The sequence below is a fragment of the Meriones unguiculatus genome, chromosome 6 (assembly GCF_030254825.1).
Source record: "Meriones unguiculatus strain TT.TT164.6M chromosome 6, Bangor_MerUng_6.1, whole genome shotgun sequence".
NCBI classification, from domain to species: Eukaryota; Metazoa; Chordata; class Mammalia; order Rodentia; family Muridae; genus Meriones; species Meriones unguiculatus.
The window spans coordinates 51,822,837-51,847,036 of NC_083354.1; the positions used below are offsets into that span (position 1 = coordinate 51,822,837).

General features: G+C 42.0%; 2 protein-coding genes across 3 annotated transcripts; both read right to left on the reverse strand.

The window, feature by feature from the left end:
* Nucleotides 1-1,006: 1,006 nt before the first annotated feature.
* Nucleotides 1,007-1,795, reverse strand: LOC110548388 (proline-rich protein 23A3-like). The gene has a single exon (XM_021636585.2). It carries the CDS (start codon nucleotides 1,793-1,795, stop codon nucleotides 1,007-1,009), a length of 789 nt encoding a protein of 262 aa, XP_021492260.2.
* A 21,011-nt stretch (nucleotides 1,796-22,806) lies between these two features.
* On the reverse strand, nucleotides 22,807-23,234 carry LOC110548403 (ubiquitin-ribosomal protein eL40 fusion protein-like). Of its 2 annotated transcripts, XM_021636610.1 has the most exons (2): nucleotides 23,105-23,207; nucleotides 22,824-23,017 (listed from the first exon to the last, which is right to left on the reverse strand). In XM_021636610.1, exons 1-2 carry the CDS (start codon nucleotides 23,205-23,207, stop codon nucleotides 22,824-22,826), a joined length of 297 nt encoding a protein of 98 aa, XP_021492285.1. The 2 variants fall into 2 exon arrangements, with proteins under 2 accessions (XP_021492286.1, XP_021492285.1); XM_021636611.2 differs by having other exon boundaries at nucleotides 22,807-23,234.
* Nucleotides 23,235-24,200: the final 966 nt, after the last annotated feature.

Consider the following 24,200-nt stretch of genomic DNA (forward strand, 5'->3'; position numbering starts at 1 on the left):
ATGGTAAAATTTAAGTAAGTGCACTGCATATGATAAGAATGTCTCTACTGAGTAGATTTCAATTGGACTTAAATATTTAATAAAAATGTAATTAAAAATAAGATATATTAGATGTCAAAGGTCCTAATGAGATATTAGGACCTATTAGAGATATTGTTTTCTACCAACTAACCAAAAGAAGGTACATAAAAATTACTAAATATTTAATGAATTTTGTTGGATATCAAGTCAACATAAGACATTTATACACTAATAACAATGAAAAACATAAATATGGGCTCCTCTAATAATCCTAATAATATAATCTTATAACTAATTATTGTAACAATTTAGGATTATGATCTCCAGAACAGGAGAACTATACTAAAAATAAACAAAATGAAATCAAGAGACTTGGTTCTTGTGGAAAAAGAAAAACTAACTCCTAACAATCCCCCTCCCCCAGACCCCAATCAAACAAGCAATCCCCCAAAGACACACACAAAAAACCCCCACCAACACAAACTACTTCTTAATTACAACAAAACAAAACAAAACAAAACACCATGATTATTGCTCCTCTTGCTAAGTTTGTTTTTATAAAGAACAACATTTGTGAGGTGCAACCATTTGCTAGATTCCAAATGAGGATCAGCCTCCGTAGGAAAAGGGCCCACGGCAAAAAAGCGGGCACAGAGTAGGAGAGATTAATGTCAAAGCTCATTAGACAAAAGATTTTCACTACTAATTACTAACTAATTCAAGTAATTAAGTTGGGAGGAAAGGGGTGCATGGTAGGGCAGAGTTTTAGGGAAACACGTTGGAGCTGAAGTTTGTGGCACCACTTGGGGTGTTCAATCTCTTGAGTCAGCTCAAGGACCAAAAGTAGGTGACTTTCAAACAGTATGTATGTTTTGGTGGCGATGATGTTTCTTCCAGGCTTTCCAGCCAACCACCGATCCAGTATTCTGCATTCCTGTCACTTCAAAACCCCGATGCAGGGCATCAAGGATTTGTGCGGGGCAGTTCATTCACAGAACAGTCTCCTCCGGGCCTTGCAGGGGGTCCGCGGAGGGCACGGAGGGCGCTGCTCCTGGGGGCTTGGAGGAGGAGATGGAGGCAGGGGCCGCAACGGTGAGCTGGGGAAGGGTCCCTGCAGGTAGGTGTCCAGATCCCAGGCAGACCTCGGAGAACACGCCTCTGCACTAGTGGAGGGCACCAGAGGCCAGGGCTCTGCTCCTGGGTCCTGAGGCCAAGGGCTGTACACTCTCGTGGAGGAGAGAAGCCCAGTGGTCTGACCCGTTGACGGATCCATCCAGAGCTCCAGGAAGTCCTCCTCCTCCTCCTCCTCCCAGGAGTCTTCTTGGTAGGAGATGTCTAGGACATACTCACAGAGGGGTCCTGGCTGGAGGACGACGAGGTGGTCCTGGGGCAGGTCCTGGAGAGCGGCTTCCTGCGGGCTGGAGGGCGAGAACCCAGGCTGGCCAAGCTGGGCGGAGGTCTGGAGGCCCTCTGGAACCAGGATGATGGTGTGTCCTTGGAATGTCACTTCCAGGACCGAGGTGGGCTCGGGCTCCAGCAGCAGGTCGACGCCGTCCAGGGGCAGCTGCAGGGCGGAGCCGGCGGCCAGGAACACCACGGAGGTGAGCGCGTCGTCGTGGGGCCTGGCGGGCGCCTCCTGGTCGGGCTGCAGCAGGGGCTCCGGGCGCGCGGGCTCGTGGAGGCGGGGGCGCTTGGCAGGGCCGGGTCCGGGCGGCTGCGGTGCCCAGCAGGGCGCGGCGTCGGCGCTGGGGCTGCGGGGCCTCACGCGCAGCATGTGGACGGTGCTGCGGGGCCGCGGAGGCGCGGGGCGCGGGGTGCGGGGCGCGGCGCGGGCAGATGCGACGGCGCGGGCGGAGCGGCTGCAGCCTCGAGCCTTGGAGCCCTGGGCTTTCCTCACGCACCGCCGGATACACCCTGGACGTCAATTACACTTCAAGCGATGCGCGGGAACCCAGGTCGAATCGGGAAATGTCATGCTAGGTTCCGCCCCCTCCAGGCTCCGCCCAGGAGCGTCGTGCTGACCAATGGCCGTGACTGTAGTTTGTAGGTCCGTGTGTGGAAACGTGGTCCTCACGCTCCATGGGCAGCCATCTCGCTTCCGCTTTGGATTGTGGGCCTTGTATGCTTCCGTCACATTAAATCAGTAGGCGAGCACCGCTCAAGTCTCGCGAGTGGAATGGTATGACAGGCCGCCGAGGCGTAAGCCTGGATTTCAGCCTTGACCTCAACCTTGAAGCGCCCCTGTTCCGTTTTTGACCTATTATGGTGGTCGGTCCGTGTGTGTCCCTAAGCCTCTGTGTGATTTTTAAACGACCGATTAATCATCCTCCAGGAATAACAGGTTCTGTGGTTATGGTTGCAATCTTTATTCCGCCAGCCAGTCTCGTAAGCGTTATGGTGTCATCCGAAGTACGAGTTTATGTAATCGGACAAAATCACAACTGTGAGGTATACTGTCTGTCTGTTTTTAAGCCCAGGAGGTAGCTGTCGAAAAGTAATGGCAACTAGTTACCGATTGCCTAGGATCTGGGGTCTAGCTGAGCTAGCTCGGGCATTTCAGCCTCTTTGAAGTTGCTACTGCTCCAGCGCGTTGATGTAACCTGCGCTTCACGGCCTGTCCGGCTTATCAAGATGGCGGCGTGTTAACAGGGCAATGTGTTAAAATGCCAACTGGGAACAACAAAATAGTTCCTCTTATGCCTGTTTTAACCATGCGATTCCTCAGCCTGGAGGTAATTATTATAACAGAATATCTTGGTCATTTAGAAGAAAATCATGCACTTATTTATAGTCCCTCACATCAAGTTTCATCCTATTTGAATCCTCTTTCCTTATTTATTTATTTATTATTTATTTTAAGGTGGAGTCTGGCTATATCGTTCAGACTGGCTTGAATGGAGGCTCCTCCTGCTTCCTTCTCCGCCATAGGATGATAAACTTTGCTCTGACACCAGGCTCTGTGTAAGTCAGGCCCTTTTAGATGGACATTTAAGCCTGTGGACAACCAGTGGTGATTCTGGAACCCTCTTATGCAGGCTCTTTAATATTAATGCTATTAAGGATATTTAAAAGTCTGGCTTGTACCGGATATGGTGGCACACGCCTGTATTTCCAGCACTCAGGGAGACAGAGGCAGGTGGATCGCTTTGAGTTTGAGGCCAGCCTGGTCTACAAAGTGAGTCCAGAACAGCCAAGGCTACACAGAGAAATCCTGTCTTGAAGAACAACGCAAAACAAAAGTCTGGCTGGTAGGCTGAGCCATTCAGGGAATACTGGTTTTCAGTCTAGACATTTCCTTCCTGCTGGATTTCCGGTATTTCTGCCTGAGAGGTGGAAAAATTTCCCAAGGTACAACGGCCTCAGGCAAGACAATCCCAGGAGATCAGTGTTGCTTCTACAGGATTTCAAACGCTCCAGGGAGAATTTGCAAGTCCAGAGACGCCTTCCCTGGAGCTAGAATGTGTGCTTCCGGAAGCTGCTCTGCGGGCTCCCACGTGGTCCTGGAGAGCTCTGTCTGTGACCCTGCTTTGGGGTCCTGGAGAGGTTCTTCTGTGACCCCTGGCCGCCCCAAGATTGCAAGCACCTGATCATTTCTGAACAGGGTGCTATTGAAGAGAGAGGGTGACGAGGGTCATGGTGTAAAAGCAGAGGATCATTACAGAGCCGGGCAGCGCCCTGGAAGGGCTGAGTAGGTGGCACTGACGACATCTGTCGATTGCTTGATCTCATGAGTTTATCTGACAAAAAAAAAAAAAAAAAAAAAATCTAGAATGCGGTCTTTTGACTTGGACAGATTACGAGTTAGCAAGGATCTTGATTTCCCCTCCTCTGCCAATTTTCAGTTAGGCAATCCTGGGCAAGTCACTTCCCCTCCCCTAGGTCTCTGCTTCCTCACAGGTACACGCGGGAATGCCGTACTGCTGTCCAGGGTGGTTGTAGGGTTTTGTGTGCAGTGTTTCTGGGACACAGTGAATGTTTGCTTTATGTTAGCTACGTCATACGAGATTTATAACTGGGCTCTCTCGCTTGTACTGCCAGCCTCGTTTCGCATCATACGATCATACTGTTATCTAATTGCTTAGAGAACAGAAAGTTTTTTGGTTTTGTCTTTTTTGAGGCAATGTCATGGGGTCAGGCGGGCCTTGAACTCTCATGTAGTAGATGCCGACCCAACTCCTATTTCTGCTTCCACCTCCCAAGTGCTAGGATTATAGATATATGCTACCACACCCAGCAGCTCCGACCATTTATTCGTCCACTTTAATACAAAATTAAATTGCTTAAAAATTACTTTTTATTTTTAGTCACAGGAGTAATAATTGCGTTTCCCAAAATAAGCCAAATTGTAAGGTTGTAGCCTGTCCTCAGCTCCTCCCTGATGAGTGAGTTAGTTTAGGGCAGTGAGCTCATTTTTCTGTGTGATAACCCTGGTTCCTACTGGAAAGGTAATGTGTTAGGAGCGTTTTTCCTGCTGTGTCAGAACTCACCGCCATTTTGTATCGTTACCTTCAAAGTGCATGATCTCTCCTGTCTCATTCCAGAGACCATTTCAACCGCCGGTGTTGACATCTAGATTTCGATTGTTCTGTATGAGACAGGCAACTTCAAAAAATCACTTGTGCATTGATTTCTTTTCCTCTGAGAGAGTGCTGAAAACAGCTCAGCTCCCTGCTGGCCTTGCAGTGGTCCTGGCAATTGTGGTTTACTACAGTAGGCCACCCCTGTTGCCTGACAACAGCCCTGAAGGGTGAGGTGAATGCTCTTGCATTGCTGATGTTTTTTAGGGATAAGCTGTGACAAGGGCCCCGGTGATCACAAAATAATTAATCCTGTGCTATTTTTAAGGATGCCAAACTGACATTCAAGTAGTGATGCAGAATGGAAGCCTGGGGATGAAGGGAATTTGCAGATTTTTACCAAGTCTTTAGGGGGATGTCAAGCCCTGGAGCTTCGTTGTTATCACCAGAACCCAATGATTTTGACTTTTGTCTTCAGCTGCCACAAGTTTCCAGTTGTTTTTCTGGTTGGCTTCTGGGTTGTGAAATTGAGTGGTTTGCAACGGTGATGGTTCCTTCCTCATCAGGCTCTACACCTGCAGTTGTTTTCCCTTGTCTAATTCTGTGCACAGGTCCCTTCAGTGCAAGATAAATAATAATGGGAAATGGCGTCTTTTTCTTGTTCTAGGCAAGAATGCTAGTCTGGTTGCTCAGACACAAACAGGTTGAGAGATTTTTTTTTCTGCCCTTTTAGTGAAATATCTTCACATTTACAGAAACATTGCCAAAAAGAACCACCACGTTGGATGTGGTTGCACACGCCTTTAATCCCAGCACTCAGGGAGGCAGAGGCAGGTGGATCACTGTGAGTTTGAGGCCAGCCTGGTCTACAGAGAGGCCAGAATAGCCAAGGCTACACAGAGAAACCCTGTTTCAAAAAACAAACAAACAAAACAAAACAAAACAAAAAAAAACAACAAAAACACAAAAAGAACCACTATACATATTTTATTATTATTATCATTACTTTGCTGCACCGGCTTTATCATTCTGTCTGTCTCTCAGAGAGATCATATGGTTGTCTGTCTGCCCTTACAGTGGAGACACTTATGTTCCTCCAGGTCTCATAAGTCTTAGCTTTTTTGGCAAATCTTCCCTCATTTCTTATTTCCCTCTCACTTTTTTCAGGATGAAAATCCCAGATTCTGTCAATTTAATTATCAATTGATTCATTTGTATAACCCAAACAAATTAACTTTAGATTTGAAAGATTTTTATCAACACAAAAAACTTAGTAAAAAGTTTCAAGAATTTTTGCATTTGTCCTGCTACTGACTGAAGGACCATAATTGAGATGCTGTGTTCAAAATGAACATGGCTTCATAACTTCTCTTTCATGAGGTCATTTCATTGCATAGAAATATAGCTAGATTTGGTCATTTATGTTTATATTCAGCTTTATTCTTCTTTCCCCTGATTCTCTTGTTCACATTCTCTGTCTCTCACTGTGTGTGTGTGTGTGTGTGTGTGTGTGTGTGTACAATGTCATGGAACACATGTGTTCACAGCATTTGTGAAGTTAGTCCTCTCTTTTCACCTTTTTAACGGTTCTGTGGATGGGACTTCAGCAGCAGGCTTCTGAAGCCAGCTCTTAACCAACTCCATGGCCCTAATGGTACAGTTTTGAAATGGAGTCTGTTAGCCAGTGTATTTACAATTTAACTTCACAGTGATATTGATCTGCAGTATGGTTTTTCTGTGTTTTCAAGTCAGGGTCTCATTATGTAGTCCTGGCAGTCCCTAAACTCACTGTATAGACCAGGATGACCTCAAATACAGACATCCAACTGCCTATCCATGTTTTATTGATTAAGTATATGAGTCTAGATTCTAACTGCTTGGGTTTAAATCTCAGCTCTGCCACTTACTGGCTATATTCCTGGTTTATGTCCATATGTCTCCTCCCTCTCTCCCTCCCTCCTAAGAAGAGGGTACCACAGTTGTGGAATTGCCTCCACTGGATTGTTCCATGGTTATATCCGTTGGGTATTTTCTCGATTGTTATTGTTGTGGGAAGGCCCAGCCTATTGTGGCTGGTGCTACTCCTGGGCAGTTGGTGCTGGATTGTATAAAAACTGCAGCTAAATGAGCCACAGGCAACAAGCCCATAAACAGAGTTTCCCCCGTGGGCTGTGCTTCAATTCCTGCCTCCAAGTTCCTGATTGAGCTCCTGCTCTGGCTTTCCCTGATGAACTGTAAAGTGTAACTTAAAACAAACTATTTCCTCTCCTAGCTTGTTTTGGTCAATGTTTTATCACAGCAACAAAGGGAAAAAAAAAAAAAAAAGACTAATACAGAACTGTGTGCCCAGTGTGGGGTGTTGCTATGAGGGGCCTGACCATGTTTCTTTTGGGGAGCACTGTGGTATCATTTGGAACTTTGGGCTAAAAAATCCATGGAATGCTTGGGGCTTAATAAGCTCTCATGGGTACTTGGAGGATAATTCTGAGAGCTTCCTTTGACAGTGGACTGAACAGTATAAGGTGAAATAAACTCCCTTTTTTTCCCCAAGCAGGTTTTGGTGAGTATTTTATCCTAGCAACAAAAAGCAAACCAGGACAGTGCGTTTAATAGCTAAGTGTCTGGGCTCTGCCCTCTGTTCTGTTGATCTGACAATTGTTTCTCTGACACCCATGTCTCCATCAGTGCAGCTGTGCAAGAAAGCTGAGGTTCAGCTTTGGTTTTCCTTCCTTTTGTGTTGGCTCTTCTAGGCCCTCTGCCTCCCTCTGCACATCTTCAGGCCTAATTGTTAGTTCCCACACAACAGCAGGCTGAAACCCTAATTTGGATTTGGTTGAATCTGTAGGTCAAAGTGGAAAAAAAACCTCACATCTTGACAATATTGAGTCTTCTCAAGAACGAACATGAACTGCCTCTCCAATGTAGAAAAAGTTGGTTGTTTTTTTAATTTGTTTGTTTTTGTTTTTTTCATCAGAGTTTTCCTGCTGGGCATGGCAGCACCTGCTGATAATCCCAGTAGTGTAGAAGCAGAAGAAGGAGAATTGAGCATCTGAAGGGTAGCTTGGCCTGTATAGTGAGACCCTGTCTCAAAACAAAAATAAAACAATTGGCGTTTTTATAGTCTCTGTCATATTAGCCCTTGTACATGTTTTGACAGTTTACTTCCTCCCTCCCTGTTTCCCTCTTTCTTTCCTTCTCCTTCCCTCTCTCCCCCCCTTTTTTCTTTACTTCCTTTGTAAAAGGTATTACTTTTTCAGTTTCAAATTCCAGGTTCAGTCCCAAACATTATTTTATTCTTGCATGTTTAAAATTCTTTGTTGCCTTTAGAGTTGACAGCGAGCGGTAGGACTTGTGAAAGTTTTGAGATTTGCTTCTTTGTTCCTTTGAAAATTTTGCAGTGCTACTTGAATATACCCTAGCTCCGTATGTTGTAGACAAATCTCAGGCTGGCCTGCTTGTTTCTACTTGGTCTTTATGTCTCATAGCCCCGAGAATAATTTTTCTTTAATCTTGAAGCCGGGCTTTTTGCTAGGAAATAAGTCAGTCTTGATTGTTTTGTCTCTCTACCTCATAGTCAGTGTATAAAGCCAACATTTCTTTTATATAGGAAAAGTGATCCAAACTTGGAAGTTGAAAAGTAACACAAATTTAAAACGCGTTTTGCACTTATTTTCTTCCCTACCCTGCAAAGTTTGGGCATTATCTCTCTACTTTGTCTTCTGTGTCTGTACTGTGTTTGTAGTTAGACATTTTCATTTTATTTCCTTTCTTCAAATTCCCATGTGTATCTTCTAGGCCCTTTGCCTAGAAGCCTGCTGAGCCTTTTCTCTTGTCCAATTTTGCCATAATAAATATCCATCTCACATTTTATCGTTTGGCATCTTCTTACTATCTTTCTTCCATATCTTGCTGCATAGAGGTCATTGCATCATTGAGACTTCAACATTAATTGTGAAGTCAGTTTTCATTGTTGTCTTACATTTCTCTAGTGTAGTTGGATTCTACCATGTTCTTGTCGTGTTTTTGAATCATTTCTCTCTCTCTCTCTGTGTGTGTGTGTGTGTGTGTGTGTGTGTGTGTTTTGAGATAGGGTTTCACTGTGTAGTCCTGGCTGTCCTGGAACTCACTAGGTAGACCAGACTGGCCTACGAATTCACAGAGATCTGCTTGCATCTGCCTCGGAGTGCTGGAGCTAAAGGCGTGTGCCACCACAGCAAGGTTTTTCTCTCTTCTCTTCTCTTCTCTTCTCTTCTCCTCTTCTCTCTTCTGTTCTCTTTTCCTCTTCTCTTTCTTCTCTAAAGCCAGGGTTTTGCTATGTACTTCAGCCTGACCTTGATCTCACTGTGATTCTTGTCCGTGCCCCAGTGCAGGAACTACAGGTGTATAGTGCTATTATTGGCTTCTTGCTGTCTTAGTATTTTTACAAGCAATACTGAGACTGAGCATATTAATATTTTAATTATTCAGAACCAGTGTAGAGACATCTGGATATCCGTTTAGAAGTGTACAGCCATCTTCAGATGTAATCTTTTATTAGTGGAGAAATTGACTAAATTATTAGAAAGAAAGAAATATGTTTTAAGTTGGCACAGGAATTTTTTATCAAAAAAGTTGATTACTAGGTGCCACACTAAGCTCCTTGATGCTTTAATTAGAATTTTCACAAGTAATGGTGAAATTAAACATTTAAATATTTTATTGGAGGGCGGGTATAGTGGCACACAAGCCTGGTCTACAGAGTGAGTTCCAGGATAGCCATGGCTACTGTGGTATCTTTTTTGAGAAATCTTGTCTCAGAAAAACAAAACTCAAACAAAAAGGAAAGCAAACAAGGAAGCAAGCAAGCAGAAGAAACATATACCAAAACTGAGGTCCATGTTCGTATGTACAGAGAACCCATTCAAACAAAGTAGAAAACCATAATATATAAGCAAAAGACCTATAAAGTAAAAAATAATAACAGCAAAAAGAAACCTGAAGGAAACACCGTAAGAGCAAAAACAAAACAAAACAAAACAAAAAACAAACAACCCCAAAATACCATTGAGTTAACTTTTTGTTGGCCGTCTACTGCTGGACGTGGGTCTTGCTCTTATGTAGGGTGTGTATACCCAGTGAGACTCCTTTAGAAAAAATAGATTTATATACATTTTCCAAGTTTCTGCAGACAAAAAATGTAACTCCCAGTTTTTCAAACACTGCTGTAGGCTGGGCACTCTGGGAAATAGACCCCGAGATTTTTTCTTTTTGAGAAGCTATCTATTGGCTATAGCTTCTAGGTTAGGGATGGGGATTTGCGTCTACTTCACTGGGCATGTACTTGTGTTTCATAAGTGATCTGCTCCTTTTGGCCACTGCATGGTCTCCTAGTATATGGAGTTTTCTGGTGAGCTGCATATTATGGGCTGTAATGCTTTCTAATCTTTTCTCAAGTATGTTGCTTCTTTCTGCTTAGACTATGTTATCTTTTGTTGTACAAAAATGGTGTCACTTTCTTCGATAGAATTTTCTGAGCAAATTAAAGCTATGTATTTCCTTCTAATAACTTAATCAAGCTCCCCAACAGTGAAAGTGTGCTACACATCAGGGTTGTCTTTGTTTTTCGACAGGGTCTCACTCTGTAGCCTTGGCTGGCCTGGAACTCATATGTAGGCTAGGCTGGCCTCAAGCTCACAACGATTGGCTTGCCCTGCCTCCTGGGTTGTTGGGATTAAAGACATGCACCACCATCCCTGGCCTGGTTTTTGTTTTGTTTTGTTTTTCTTTTCCTTAGTAATTGTTGCAAAAATTTCATGAATTGTTCAAAAATGTCATGTTTCAGCTGCATGTATATTGGTGCACCACATGCATCCTCGCTGCCTGCATCTGAAGAGGGCATCTGATCCTCAGGAATTGGAATTGTAGATGGTTGTGAGCGATCAATGGGTGCTGGGAGTTGAACCTGAGGATTCTAGAAGAGCAGCCAGTGCCCCTCACTTCTGAGCCATCTCTCCAGGCTCAGTACTTGGTATCTTTATAATTTTGCTTTTTTTTTTTTTTTTTTTTTTTGGTCCAGGAACACTACAGCTGGCTTTTTTCTTTTTCTTAATATAGAATATTAAAAGTTTCTTGACATAGGTCTTGGGAAGGTTTTAGATTCATTCTTGTATTTACTTTTAGCTCATTTCTTTGTTTTTTTGTTTTTTTTTACTTTTAGCTCATTTCTTGCTCTTTCTTCAGTCCTGCCTCCTGTTCTTACTGTTCATTCCAAACATTTAATGTTCTTAGTGAACTCATGATTAGTGTACTTTTTTATTCTCTGGTATTCACTAACCAGGGCACCATTTTCACCTGCAAGTGAGGGCATGCTTCTTACTTCCAGTACACCTGGCACCATTGCTGGGGCCATCTCTAGCCACTTGTGTTGCAGTGGTGCAAGCAAGTATTTCTGGTTGAATTTTAACCTTTGAGCCTCCCTTCGAAGTTTCTCTCCTATTCAAGTTTTGTAGAAGCTTTTCACTAATTATTAGCTTGAATATCTTTTTCTTCAGTTGATCATTTTTTTCAAAAGATTAAAGAAAAGAGAGGATATTTAAATAGACTGTGTGCTCTAAGATGGTCTCATATAGGAGTTTTAGGCTCATACATGTGTTTGGCACCTTGTTGTTTGTTGTGTGTGTTCTCAGCTCTTTCACAGTTGTGTGAGGTGAGATACATTGATTTGATTTTCTCTGTGCTCTGGGACACTTCATAAATACAGTACATAAATAAATACAACTGAGTGTTTATTTGTTTTTAACATTTGGGAGTTTGTTAATTAAGTTTCTTAAAAATGAAGTTCTCTCCCCCTATTTTTTGGTGATTATTGGTCTCCAAAAATCACCTTAATTCCAACCCCCTTACCACCCTTCTCAGAAAAAAGGATTTAAGGGTGCAGATGGTTTGAGTGTGCTGGTTGCATCCCATGCATTTAGGAATGGAAATCCTTTGAGAACCTGCTGGTTACATCCTAAAAATACGGAATTTTAATCTCATCTTAGTTGATAAATTTCTTTTCAGATTTCCCCTTTTATTTAAAAAATAGGTAGGAACTAGAGTTTCCATATGTATGTGTGTGTTTTCATATGTGTGTTGTTATAATGTTCTTGTGGAATGTATACAATTTACCCTTGTTCATTCAAATGCTAATTTCTCTACCCCACTATCTAGTTTCAATCCAGACATTGCATTGTCATGTTTATCGTAAGCATCACCTGTCTCAAGTTTGTGTAAGCATGCCACCATTTGTTCTCTGTATTTTCAATAAAAAAACCATCCAATGCTGAGCAATGGAGAGAATAGGATGGGAGATCCTGGTCTGGAGGGGAGGAGAAAGAAGCGAGTGGGAGGAATCGAAGAGGAGAGATTGGCAGGACTGGGAACCACCAGGAGAGATGAATCAGACCTAAGATATGACTAAAAGCAAGCATAATGTAGGAAACTATGCAGGATTGGAGGTTTTGGATGGAGTAACTATTGCCCAGCATTATTTATTTATTTATTTAATGACCTATTTAATTATTTAATAATTTATTTATAATTTATTTAATTAAATAAATCCTAGTCTCTGTGTGGTAATTTGGGTATACAGCTGGTTTAGGAATAACCACTGTTTAACTAAAAGATAAATCAATAATAAATATTAGCCACAACAACATATGTGTGTACATTTTGTTTTTAATTCTTTATATTGGGTTAGTGAACATAGACTATAAGATTTTTTTTTTGTATGTGTGCCCTCGTAGTCAATGCTTTGTAGCATTTTATATGTGTTTAATGCAATTGTGTTTTCTTTGTTTTTCAGTTAAATTCAGTTTATTATATGGCATTTAAATAATGTCACTAGTGTTCAACAGAACTTCAGATGACAGCAATGTCATTTATTTGCTCTGTCTGGAAGTAGTAGCTGGTCACATATGACTTATTGAACATCTGAAATTGTGTCTGTTGAAACTTATGTATAAAGCTTGATTTCTACTTAATTATAATTATTTTATATTTATTTTTCTAACTAGCCACGTTTTAAATAGACCATCTCATGAAGTACCACTTTTGTATAACTGGCTATTTGTAGTCTATCACTTACTGAGAGACATTTTCAAGTCTCTCTCTGTGGCTGTAGATTTGTTGTTTCGTTCTTGCAGTGGGTCATTAATGATCGCTGATCTGACAGGGGCTAGAGTCAGCTAGGAGATAGATATCTGGCCATTTCGGCAAGGCGGTTTCCAGTTTGTGCTTACTGAGGTGGGACTCCATAGCCTAAATGTGGCAGCACCGTTCCGTGTGAACTGTAGAGTCGTGGACTGAATGCGAAGGAGAAAGCAGGCCAAACACCAGCATTTGTTGTCCTTGGCTCCCCACTGAGTGCATCGAAGCTGCCTCCTGCTCCTGCCACTAATGCCTTCCCCACTAAGAAGAACCCCATCTTTAGTGTGTGAGTTGAAGTAATCCCTTCTGTCTCTAAGTTGCTGCACTGCTTGTTTTTTGTCAATTTACCAAGTCACGTGGGGTGATGCCTACCTGACTCAGGTAGATGCTGTGCACGTTGGGAGTTGTTGAAGTTGAAGGACCCTGTGGTTAAGAAGACCCTCACTTATGATGGGCCGTGAGCCCAACATTTATCCGAAGAGCGATGTTGTGATTTTTGTATTAGACGGCAGCTAATTTTGCCCTTTGCTCCCGCAGAGATGCTTCTTCTGTCTGATACGGCTGTTCCCTATTCAAGCATTTCCCAAAGAACGATCTGGAGCCAGGGCAGTGGCGCTCGCCTGTAATCCCAGCACTCTGGGACGCAGAGGCATGTGGATCTCTGTGAGTTCCATGAAGAACCTGGTCTACAAAGTCTGTCGAGGACAATCAAGGCTACACAGAGAAACCCTGTCTCAAAAAACAGGTGGTCTGGAGCAAGAGTCACCAGCACCGCTTTTAGAAGGCTTGAAGAACAAGAGAGACCCATGAGAAATTCTTTCCCAATACTCTCTTCTTCCTGGAGCTTTGAGCTCTGAGGAGCCTCAGAATCTGGCCTACTTATATGTACCAGATCCTTTTCCTTAAAATTTGGCTGTAGTTTTTTTCTCTTTCAAACCAAATCTCTTAATCTTTTAGAAATTTCTGCCCTTTTTTTCATTACAAAATTTAAATGTAAAAATTTCAGTATTTTAAAAGTGAGGAACAATATCAGCAGGGGTTACTGTGGGGTTCCCAGAAGAAATGACCTCACACATCGTTCTCACTCCCCATTGGCCTGTTGGTCATGCTGACTGTGATTGGAGAGCCTCTTTTAAGCTGTCTGCTTCTCTCTGTGCTATTAACTTACTAAGACTCCTTATTTTACTAGAATACCAGTTCTCTGATAGCAAGGCCAATGTTTGTTTTGCTGTTTCTTCACTGCCTAGAGAGATGCTTAGACGATGGACCGAGTGAATGCTTTACACTTTCGTAATAACTTCATTGAGATATAGTTTATATACTATAAAGTTTACTTCTATTTTCATTTTTGAACCTAGGATCTTAAGCATGCCAGGCAAGTGGCCTACCATTGAACTTGTCTCCAGTCCCTCGTTCACTTTTCAGTTTGAGAAGAGGGTCTCACTTAATTGCCCAAGTTGCCTTTGGCCATCCTCTGTAGCCCAGGCAGGCTTTGATCTTGCAGTCTTCCTATTTTGACCTACTGAGTAGATGGGATTAGAGGCCTCTACCATTAGGCCCCATTAAGCATTTTTCTATTTAGGAGTGATGTTGAGCATCTTTTCACATACCTTCATCATTTGTATATATATATGTATATATATATATACATATATATATATTTTTTAAAGAGATATGTCTCTCAGAGATCGACTGCCTCTGCTTCCCGAGAGCTGGCATTAAAGGCATGGGCTACCACCAGAGAGGCTGTGTTGCTTTTTTATTGGTTATTCTTAGCTGAAAGAGCTCTTTCTTATATCTTTGCTAAGAGTTTCCCAGCAGATGTAGGATTTGCAAGTATTTTCTTCCATTCTATGGTTTGTGTTTTCATTTTTTTGGTATTCATATTTCCGGTACAGAATATTTCAATTTTAGTGGAACTGGTCACCTATTCTTTCTTTTATCACTTTTGGATTTTTGAGTATCATGTTAAGATTGGATGATTTTTTTTTTTTTTTTAGCTAATTGCCTTATCTTTTAAAATTATAGCCAAAGTTATTTTGCCAAAAGGAGAATTTTGTTAAGTCAGTTCCAACGCTCATTTCTCAGTGGCTGTTTTCTGGCCACAGCTTTGGTGATGGGGACTTGGCGAGGAGCTAGTGCCCCACTCCAGCCCTGGTTGGAGCAATGCCTCTGTTCTTGTTCTCTTTTTCTTCCCCTTTCTCATCAGGACTATTGACTCTGTATATGTGAAAGACAGTAACATTGTGGGGAGATGAAATTACATAGGATCCTGACGGCATGAAAAAAAAATCTTAAAAATGGGTTTTGTGTAATCGAAATAATATTCAGTCCGGGAATCCCAAGTGTGGGCTAATAAGGAATGAGTTTATTTCAAAGGCACGAGCTGCCTTAGATGGTGATCTGAGCAACTTCTTATCAACTTGAAGGCCTTTTCCTGTGCAGTGTGCAGCTACTCTCAGGGCGAACACTTCTGAACTCCCTGGGAGAGCTGAAGGCATCTCCTATTTCAGAGTAATTCAATTTAAACGGTGCTGTCACAGCATCTGCAGCCTGAAGCTGTTTCCCACCCAGACATCACAGTTCAGAGTAGACATGGAGGAGGCAGGGAGGCAGCCATATCCCTGGTTACTCTCCTTTGGAGGCGGGGGAATTTAAGAAGGGAATTAAGAGCATCTACTCCGTGTAGGGGGAGGCTCATTTAATCGTCATATCATTCTATTGGGGTAGGTAGTCTTCTACCCATATTCTAGGAGTGTATATACCTGTGGCTACAGCACTCTGTTCTTATTAGTCACCAATTTCCCATCAGAGAACAGGAAGCATTAGCTGTGCTCCACCTGGGCTCTGTACGCCTTGGGTGCAAGGTACTGTCATTCATGTTGGCTTACAGATGGGGAACATTTTGGAAAAGGCATGGTCAAGAACAAATAAACAAATAGCATCATTACAGATTTTGGTAAGAACTATGGATGAAATAGGTCAATGTCTATACTTTAAACTGAGTGTTTTCCAGGTAATATGAGGAAGATGCACAAGATTTCACCAGGTTTCCTCACATAGGAGTAGCACAAGGATCCCAAAGACAGAGAGGATTGCTGTGTAGTGGGAACTGAGAGGTGACTTTTGTAGGGCATGGCAAAGCAGATGCAAGATGAGCATCTGCAGTGATGAGCAGGAGCCAGATCATGTCCACTCTGCAGGAAAGGAGTTTGGAGTTTTTTAGGGTTTGGGCAAAACTATGTAAGCGTGTTAGGAAGGGGAGTGTGTGAACAGAGCTGTGTTTCTGTCTGTCAACTTCTATCTTTTGTGGAGTATAAACTATGTGGAGACTTAACTTACTGATACCTTTGTGACTTCATGGCATGTGAGTTTAATTGCAATGATGAATAATGAAATTTTATTAAAATTGCATATTGTCCAGGGTCGTGGGTCAGTGATAAGGAGCATGCTTAGCATGAGTGAAGCTCTGGATCTAATTCCCACCACCAAAAATAAAAAAAATGGATCCCCCCAAAAAAACACAATCAACCAACCAACCAAACAAGCAAAAAACCCACAGCAACCAATCAACCAACCAACCAACCAAAAAAGAACCACACACCAATGAGCCCATTGTAGGAAATTTGATAAAAGCCAAACTTTCCTTTTCTCATCCATAACTTTTGTTTGTTGGGTTTGTAAGATACACAGCATGACTCTCAGAAGGAAGAGCTGTTCTGAAAAGATTGGTTTGGTCCTGTCCCCAGGCAGCACTGGAAGGAGCTGGAGTGGTTGTTCACTGGAGATGATCCAATGGTGGGTCCTCAGTCATGGACAGAAGTAGAGGAGTTGAAAGGTGTTCAGGAGGTGGACTGTTCAGAACGTGGCTTGAGTTGGATGGATGGTGGCAAGGAGGGAGGATGAAGAGCAGACCCATCAGGTAGGCAGAGGTGCAGCCCTGGCTTCTTGGCTTCCAGGCTTCCATCACCTTCCTATGCTACTGAACAATCTCTTAGTTGTGGGAATTCTCTCTTTCCCACTTTCATGAGTTTCAATCTTTATAACACCAGCTTTGGGGATCCTAGGTTCCCCAGCCAGCACTTGGCCTGGCCAAAAACGTGGCAATCTCCTCTTCCATTTAGCTTGGCTGACATAACGTTTATGTTTTTCTCTTAAAGGCCATTTATAGCATGAAACTGATAATAAGTAATCTCATTAACATTAAAAAAATTCAAAACTTTGCAACAAGAGTTCTCAGAATGTGTTTTCTTTTTCCTCCACATAATTATTCTCTGATTAGCATCTACTGACTCCATGTTCCTGGTTGGTACTTGGTTCCTGGATGAATCCCAAAGGTTCTTGCCTTTGGGGATCCCCAGACTTGGTAGGGAGGCCTCTCTGAGCAGTCTGAGACCCTCCTTTTCTGAGTCAGGGCCAGAGTTGCCTCCACTTTCTCACTGGGATCTTTAGCCAGAGGTATGCAGCTTGGCTTGCTAGGCCCAAGAGATTGCTTTGGGTTCCTGAGAAGGCTCCCTAGTGAGACAGGTCACCATGTTGGGGGAACACAGGGAACTCATTCACCTAGAGCCCAGTGCAAAGTGAAGACAGGAGGTCCTGCTGGAATGGTAGGAAAACCACCCTCCATCATGGTAGCTACAGAGGCCACATGTTCCAGTTTCTAGGAAACTGCCCTTCCCCATCAGATGATGTGGATGAATGTACCCCTAAAGCCCAGGTGTTGGAGGGTTAATCCCAATACAACAGCATGGAGGTGGGGACTTTAAGACATGATTATGTTGTGATGCTCTGCTCTCATGAATGGACTCATGTCCCATCACAGGGTCAGGCTTGTAAATAAGAGACCAGTAGGCTTACTGTAAAAGCAAGTTCAGCCATCTTGCTTTCTCTAGTGTCATATGATGTTTTCTGCCAATCCATGATCTGACAACACTCACCAGACACAACCGCTTGGCCTGGAACGTTCCAGCCTCCAGAACTGTGAGTCACACCAACCTTGCTTGTTGTGATCACCCAGCCTGTGGGTTTCTGTTACAAGCAGCACCTCATGGGAAGGTACCAGAGTTAGCTGCATTTGCAAGGAAATAAAGTTGAATCCTGTTCACTCTGCAGCCTTCCCTAAGTCCCTTCTTCCCTTGGGCTCCAGTTTTTACTTCCAAATAATGAAGTCATAGCTGTGGCATTGATCACTGAGTAGCATTTCCTTTTACTGAGTTCACCTCAGAGCCCATGTTCTCTCCCTGTGTCATCTTTCGCCTGTTTCTGTCTCTTCTGCACTCATCTCACCAACCCTCCATTGGCCTTTGAAGTCCAAGTTCTTCCAGGGACCAAGCTGCAATTGGGCACCATGGCTTTCTGCTAGTGGCAGCTTGGTTTACTGATCACCTAAGACAGAATTTCAGTATAAGCACAGTCCTGCTAACATGGATCATTTCTTATTGCTTGGTTGTAGTGTAAACGTGTGCAAAGAGACCTTCCTTCCAGAGCTGGACAGCTTTTCTATGCTCTTTCAGAAGGGACCAGGGGCCTCAGAGGGCCCATCTCCCCTATGGGTTCTCTAGTTTCCTTTCCTTTTTGACAGCGTCTGGTCTGTGATATATGACTGATTTTATAAGCCCAACTCTGTCCCTTCTGATTTTATGGTCTCTCCAGGCATGATTTATCAAAAAGGTTTTTTAATATACTGTTTTTATTTATTCATTCAGAATTTCACAGATATATATGATGTGTTTTGGTCATATCCAACCCTTACTGTCCCTGCCAAGGGCCCTGCCCCGGCCCAGCATGTCTCCTTCCCAAACTGATGTCTTCTTGCCTTTTTTTTTTTTTTTTTTTGGTTTTGGTTTCTTGAGACAGGTTTTCTCTGTGTAGCCCTGGCCTTCCTGGATCTTGCTCTGTAGACCAGGCTGGCCTCAAACTCAGAGATTCGCTTGCCTCTGCCTCTGGAAGCTGGGATCAAAGGCGTGTGTCACCACCACCCAATGAGATTTTTTTTAATTAAAAATTTTCATACAATATATTTTGATGTTTCCCCCCTCCTCCAACTCCTCTCAGACCCACCTTCCTGTCCACCAAACTTCATGTTTTCTCTTTATCTCTCTCTGTCTCTCTCTTACACAAAGAAACAAAACCAAAAAAACCCTTACCCCCCCAAAAAAAAACCACAATTCTGATGTTTGTAACTCATAAGCATGAGGTATCTTCTCTTCATTTATCTAGCTTTCATTTTATTAATTAAGTAATTAACTAATTCATTAATTAATTTAGAGACTACGTTTCTTCTAGTCCAGGCTGTCCTTGAACTTACTATATAGCTGCTTGAGGATGACCTGGAATTCTTGATCCTCCTACCTTTACCTCCCAAGTACTGAGATAACAGCAAGTGCTACCATGTCTGGCATATTTAATGTTCATCTGTTTTTGTTGGAAGTGTTGACTATATGTTTGCCAACATATAGTGTAACAAGCTATACTTCTTAAATTACAATCTATTATACAAGAAATTTCATTGTGGCATTTGCATACATATACATTACTTTGATTATATTTTCAACTTTTCTCATCACATTTCACAGCCCTAACACTCTGCTCTTAGCTTTGTTTTCTTATTTGTTCTAAATTGTCCATCTGAGAGAAAATATATGATGTTTGTTTTGCTGAGTGTGGCTTACTTCACTTACCGGGACAATGTACAGTTCTATCCATTTTCCTGCAAATAATATGATTTTTGTTCTGCTTTACTGACAAATTAACATTCCATTGTGCATTTAAACTCAATATGTCTTTACCTTTCCATCTGTTCATGGGCAGTTAGGCTTATGCTATGTTGGTTATTGAATGGTTCCACAATGACCATGGATATGCAGGATTCTATACAGGAAGCTGATTTTATTCTTTGGATTTTAGTCTCAGGAGTGGTATACCTGGATTTTAAAGAAATATTATGGTGTGTGTGTGTGTGTGTGTGTGTGTGTGTGTGTGTGTATTTGTATTTGTGTATTTGTGGAGTGGGGGTGTGTGCATGCAAATGTGTTTTCATACATGTGGGGTGGCCAAAAGTCAATCTTGGTTGTCATTCTGCAGGTGCTATTCATCTTCTATTTGATAGGGTTTTTCACTGGTCTGAACCTTGGCAAAGCTGGGTAAACAATGAGCTTCACTTTTCTCTGTTTCTTAGCATGCTGGGATTGCAAGAATCATCATGCCCAGGCGTTTGTTTTGTTTTGTTAATGTGGTTCGATGAGGATTGAAATGGTTGTATAAGGGTGGAACTCAGGTCTTTGTGTTTGTGTGACAAGCCTTTACTGACAGAAGTTACTGCCCCCAGCTTAGTTCTAAAGTTTTTGCTTGTTTGTTTTGGGAGGAAGAACAGCTAAAATGATTCCAAAGTGGCTAGACTAATTATAGTCTTACCAGTAGTAATAAGTGCCCTTTGATAACCATTTTGACTGAAATGAGATAGAATCTCTATGTACTTTGGGTTTGTATTTCCATGTACTTATTAGCCATTGCAATTTTCTATTCAAAATGTCCTCAGTTCATTTACCCATTTACTGAGTGAATTATTTGCTCTGAGTTATTTATGTACATTGGCTACTTTTTTCAGGTTCTCTCTTTACTCTGCTGACCATTACTTTTTAATTTGGCTGGACAAAGGCTTTTTAATTTGATAAAATGCCATTGTCTATTCTTGTATGTCCTTGGGTATCTGAATCCTATTCACAAACTTGCTGCTGATGACTGTGCCTTGAAGGGTTTCATTCATGTTTTCTTCTAATAGTTTCTAGGTTTCAGGTCTTATATTAAGGATTTTGATCCATTTTGAGTTGACTTCCTTCCTTCCTTCCTTCCTTCCTTCCTTCCTTCCTTCCTTCCTTCCTTCCTTCCTTTCTATCTTTCTTTCTTGATTTGCTTTCTTTTTGTACAAGATGAGAAATAATGATCTGGCTTCAGTCTTCTGCATAAGAAGGTCTTTACGGCCTTTAAAGTATTTACCAACACCATCTGTTAGGGACTCTATTTTACAGTGTAATTTTATGCATCTTTGTAAGGAATTAGATAGTGGCAGTTGTGTGAACTCTTATCTTCTGCATCTTCTGTATCTTCTATTCTGTTTCACTGATTCACATGACTCTTTTGTGCCAGAGCTTTTATTGCCATGACTCAGCAGTATAGTTTGGAGTCAGATAGTTCGATAACTCCAGATTGTTTATTTTGTTCAGATTGCTTTGACTATTCAGTTTATTGTATTTGATTGGTTCCTCTTCTATTTTTGTCAAAAATGTCATTGGGATTCTAAGGGGGCTTCACTGAATCTGTGGTTTACTTTTGGTACTAATGACCATGTTTGTCAATATAAATGTTGACCATCAGGGATCATGGAGGTCTTTCTAGTCCCCCAGAGTCTTCAATTTCCTTTTCCACTACTTTATAATTTTCATTTTAGAGGACTTTGATCTCTTTGCTTAGGTGTTTGCCTAGATACTTTATTATTTTTAAGACATAAAAAAAGAGATTTATTTATTTACTACTTATACAGCATTCTGCCTGCATGTGTGTTTGTGCAATAGATCTCACTATAAATGGTTATGAGCCACCATGTGGTTGCTGGAAATTGAACTGAGGGCCTCTGGAAGAACAGCCAGTGCTTTTAACCTCTGAGCCATCTCTCCATGGCATTATATTCCTGACTTTAAAAAAAATTTTTTTTAGCAACTCTATCATGGCCGTATAGAAAAGATAGCATTTTTTGGTGTACTGATTTTTACATCCTGGTACTATACTGAAAGTATTTATTATGTATGACTTTTCTTGTGATGTCTTTAGAATCTTCGAAGTATAGAGTTATAGAATCAGCCAACAGGGATGATTTTCTTTCTTTCTTTCTTTCTTTCTTTCTTTCTTTCTTTCTTTCTTTCTTTCTTTCTTTCTTTCCCATTAGTATCTTTTTTATTGCTTTCTCTTGTGTTATTACTATAGCAAAGATTTCAAACACTATGTTGAATAAGAATAATGAGAGTAGACACCCTTGCCTCATTACTGATTTTAGGGGAAATATTTTTACTTTTCTGTCCACTTATTACAGGTATTTGCTGTTGATTTGTCATCTACTGTCTTTCTTATATTTAAATATGATCTTTTTATTCCACCGTTTTCAGGGATTCTTTATTATGAATGGATGTTGAATTTTGTTAAATGTCTTCTTTGTATCTTTGAGATGGTAGTGAAATTTTTGTCCTTGATCCTATTTCTGTTCTGTACATTTATGGCTATGCGTATGTGGACTCAGTTTTTCCTTTCCTGTAAGGAAGCCAGTGTGATCATTTTGTATGATCTTTTGTTGATTTATACTTTTATACATGCATATAATGCCTTTTGATCACATCTGCCTTCAAAACTCACCTCTCCAATTCTACTCCTATCCCCCCCCACCCCATTATTCTGTTCCAGTGTCACGTACTATTTCTTTTTCTTAAGTCCACAGTGTCCACTTAGTGTTCCAGTGTGTGCATGGGTGTAGAGCCAACTACTGGAACCTGGGTAGACTCTCAGGGACCACATCCCCAAGGAAGACTGACTTTCCTCCTTCCAGCAGCCATTGATTGCCGTGAGCAGCCCCCCCCCCCCCCACTAGAGGTATTTTCTGATCATCTCCATTTTGTGTTCTGGGATTCTGTCTGGCATGATCTTGCGCATGTCTGTGCATGCAGCCACAGCTGCTGTCAGTTCCTATGTGCAACTGCCTGTTACGTATAGAAAACACCATGTCACTGTGGTCACCCCCTGCCTTGCTCATCCATCTTTCCAGTCCTTGGTCTACAAGTGTTTTATGGAGCACTTTGCATCTGTATTCTTTGAGGAAGTTGGTCTGTAGTTTTCCTTTTTGTGTGTCCTTGCCTGTCTTTGTTATCTGGGTTATGCATAAGTTTGGAAGTGTTCCTTCTCTTTGTATTTAATGGAGTAGTTTCAGGGGCATTGATATCAGTTCTTTAATAATCTGGAAGAATTCAATGGAAATCCATCGATTCCTGCTATGTGCGTGTTACTGCTCCCATCTTATTACCCTTAGAGATGTTTTCCAGCTTTCTTTTTTCTCCAGTCACAGATATGACCCCAACTCTATTTGACCTTCTTTTTGAGGTGCAGGTTGTTGGTCTGGCCACACCCCTTCTTGTGGCACTTGACTGCCCGGGGGTGCAGATGTGCGTAGCACTTGGGGCAGATCATCTTGTCACAGCTGTACTTCTGGGCAAGCTGACGGAGGGACGGCTTGATGATGCCTCTCAGGCGCAGCACCAGGTGCAGGGTGGGCTTTTTCTGGATATTGTAGTCAGACAGGGTGCGCCCATCCTCCAGCTGCTTGCCAGCGGATATCAGCCTCTGCTGGTCAGGTGAGATGCCTTCTTTGGCTTGGATCTTGGCTTTGGCATTCTCCATGGCATTACTGGGCTCAACCTCACAAGTGATGGTCTTGCCCATCAGGGTCCTCATGAAGATCTGCATGATGGGGTCCACAGCTCAGCCGCCCTGTTGAAGGGAAAGAGGACGGCCCTTTTCTGGCTTTTAGTAACAACTTTACTCAATTTTGGTAGATAAGACCCATAGTTTATCTATTTCATCTACATTTTCCAATATATTGGAATATACATGTAGTGAAGATTTTGGTTTCTTAAAAAAAAAGCAATTATGTCATGTGAATATGTTTTTGTTTTAATCCCATGTGTGAGATAGGGGGCTGCTTTAGATTGTCCACAGCAGCTGACTATGATTAGTCTCGTGCTCTAGGAGGAGCCTGACTTGTTTCAGCTGCAGATAGTTAATGTTTAGAATTCTGGGGACTCTTCAGAGGGCATAAATGCAAGAGCCCCAAGAGGGCCTGTTGGGGCTGCTGCTGCCTTTGCTGTTCCCCCTGTGCCGCCCTTGCTGCTGCTGGTTCCTGCTGCTGCTGGTTTCTGCTGATGCTTTTGCTGTTTGCTGGATTGCTGGTTGGAGATATCCTGAAGATGAAGACTGGACTTGCTCCAAGGAATTTGATACCTCTAATCAGCAGGAAGCAGTCTAAAGAGATCTCTGTCCCCTTTTTCCTCTACCCTTCTTTCTCTCCTACCTAGTGTTGGGAGGTTAGGGGGGTTTGGGGTGGTATAGAGTGTTAGGTGAAGAATTCAATAAGGTAACTGAAAAGTACAGTTATGCATACATTTCCAAAATATTCTTCAATGATATTCTGGATTCTGGTCATATTTATTGTAATGACTCCTTTGTTGTTTCTGATTTTAATACAGGCTCTCAATTTCTGTTTTTCTTTTGATGCTTAGACTAATGTCTTTGGTCTTGTTTATCTTTTGAAAGAGCAAACTGTTTCTTTAATCCTTTGTATTATTATTTTGGTTTCTGTTTTATTAGTTCCTGCCTTGATTTTAATTTGCTTTACATTTTTTTTCTTTGTATGTGTGTGTATGTGTTTGTGCATACAAATGTGTATGCATGTGTGTATGT